Source organism: Penicillium arizonense (assembly GCF_001773325.1).
Source record: "Penicillium arizonense strain CBS 141311 chromosome Unknown PENARI_contig199, whole genome shotgun sequence".
In the NCBI taxonomy this organism is placed as follows: Eukaryota; Fungi; Ascomycota; class Eurotiomycetes; order Eurotiales; family Aspergillaceae; genus Penicillium; species Penicillium arizonense.
The window spans coordinates 1-2,458 of NW_019173476.1; the positions used below are offsets into that span (position 1 = coordinate 1).

The 2,458-nt window shown below is 45.0% G+C and overlaps 1 protein-coding gene across 1 annotated transcript; it reads left to right on the top strand.

The window, feature by feature from the left end:
* Nucleotides 1-631: 631 nt before the first annotated feature.
* PENARI_c199G12017 (ankyrin repeat domain-containing protein) lies at nt 632-1,105 on the top strand (the record flags this gene model as incomplete). Its single annotated transcript, XM_022638132.1, has 1 exon — nt 632-1,105. One exon carries the CDS (start codon nt 632-634, stop codon nt 1,103-1,105), a length of 474 nt encoding a protein of 157 aa, XP_022482013.1.
* Nucleotides 1,106-2,458: the final 1,353 nt, after the last annotated feature.

Below are 2,458 nucleotides of genomic sequence, written 5' to 3' on the forward strand. Positions count from 1 at the left end.
TCGAAGTGATGTGCCGCGTCTACGATAACGCGGGGCGCGAAATGCACAACCATAGATTTCGACCTTGGTCTTTGTCCATTCTGATAGAGCTATGCTATTCATAACCGAGGACCCATGTATCCAATTACGAGGCGTATCAGGCCGTGTGTGTGGTCGGCGGTCTTGTTCCGGAAGTAGGCCGACCCAGCCTTGGTCCCCACAACACACTGTGTTGAAAGATCCAATTCATGTTTCTGAGGCACTACAACACGGTGCGGGTGAGTTGCCTCTGGCTTTTTGTTAGCCTTTTCGTCTCTTCAACCCAACAGTCCGCTGCATACTGTATGTTGCGGCGGGCAGCCGCACTTTGTCGAGGCCATGAAACACATACTGATACAACAGAATGCCCTTGAACTTTACTCCTGTGCATCCAAGTAGCATCCTGCATCACTAAAATGAAATAGAACCCGCCAAAAAGCACATTGATGGCAAAAAGCATATCCATATTTTATACTTTGGGAGATATGGGACATCCTCTCCCACCATTACTATATAGCCTATCATCCCCCAGCTTGGTCATGGGCTCTCGCGACCCTGGCCTTTGGCTTTTTCGAAGTGTGTAAAGACCATGTCCTCTCAATCCACCACAACCATGGATGGTGAATTCAAGCGCCTCAAAAATATCCAGATGAATGCGCTGGACGAGAACATCATGGCTTTCCTCGAAGCAACTCACATATCGGTCCAATCCGAGGGCATATGCAACCCAAGGGGCCCTTTCAAGAGGTCTCTGATTCATTATGCCGCTATGGGGGATTGTACTGAGCTTCTTTTACGACTTCTGGATATTGGTGCGCCAATTGACGATCGCGATCAAAACAAACGTACCCCTCTCTCCTGGGCTGCTGAGTATGGCTCTTACAATGCGACGAAAGTTTTGGTGGAAAACGGAGCCCAAGTCAATGCTCTGGATGATATGTACAGGACACCATTTTCGTGGCTGAAACACGCTGGGCATCCTGATTGTAAAGGCCTCCCAGTTACCAAAGCATATCTCAAAAAGAATGGGGCAACCATGAAAGGTGCCAAACGTGCCTGGATGTTGAAGAAGCTTGGACTTCTCTGAGTGTCTAATAGGGAATCTTCCAGCATCTTTCCCAACCTAGATTTTGTCCATAGTCCCTATCTGGCTCTCGCTACTTTGGCTATTGCATGCTATCCTTTCTGAAGGCTGTGGTTTGTTGTTACTACAGGAGTCCATGCATTCTTCTCCCTTTTTTTTTAGTACAGAACTACGTCCCGGGACAAACCTTTATCAGCGGCTGCCACGCTTTAACTCATGTTCCTGTACCAGTCAAAACCTCTGCTGAGATTGAAATAGAAAGGTAGGTGCATCCGAGATTGTTTGAACGTTGGGCAGGTAAGAATGTCTACTATACGTTTGTTGTACAATTCTTGGATGTATGCAGCCCATAGAGGATCACTGGGTCTCGCGCACTCTAACAACCTTATCTCGTGATGCCATAGTTGGGTTGCTGTAGAATCTTACCACGATGCTAATTTGCCAGCAAAGGTAACCACACCAGAATATTAAAGCAAGAGGCTTGCTGCTGACCGCCGCACCATTAAACGGAGGAATGGCTAGTAGTGGCAGAGACTTGCATAGATTAGGCAACTCTGGAAATGCTTACCATTCTCTCATCTAGTATTTTTATACTTGCAAGCAAAGGTCAAAACGTTATGCTGGTAGTTCCATCAGCTTGATTCTTTTGGCAGAAACAGGTTATCTTGCTCTCTTAATCCGTCTGTACTAACATTGATGCTCAGCTAAATTGCCTGAAATGGATAGCCAGAATTCGTTCAACCAACAATCATTTCGATGATCAAAAGGTCTATACTTTCAACGGATGACAGTCTTACTACCTTCGACTGCACCAGCAAGACATCTAATGATACTTATATCATTCGTTTGAAGATTAATAAGAAACGCTGATTATCGTTAAACTGATTTGTCACTTTCCCCATATTTTAACACCGACAATATAATATGAACGCGTCTGATCTGTTTGAGATAGTCGCGTTTTGTCGCCTGTCAGAACCGCAAAGTAAGATCGAATTGAGAGCTGCATGATATTATGTATTCTGCTTTCAAATTTGAAATACTTGCTTATTTTGGCATTAGGCTACTGCTACGACGTAGTTTTGATGAACCCATGATGGGGAGGGGCGTAAGCTAAAGGCCACCACATTTCTCAGAAATCGTAACAAGACTGGCAGTGCTAAAAGTGATAATTGTAACGTTGACTGTCTTGCATACGCGCTTTCCACAGGATCTGTTGATATGACGTTTTCTCCATTCCATGGGCGCGGCTTATTATAAATCAGCGACATTGAATTTGTAATGCGAGTATCGTTCTTGCAGGATAGGCAGGGTGAATTCCAACAAACAAACACTGGAGAAGAATGATGAGACACCCTG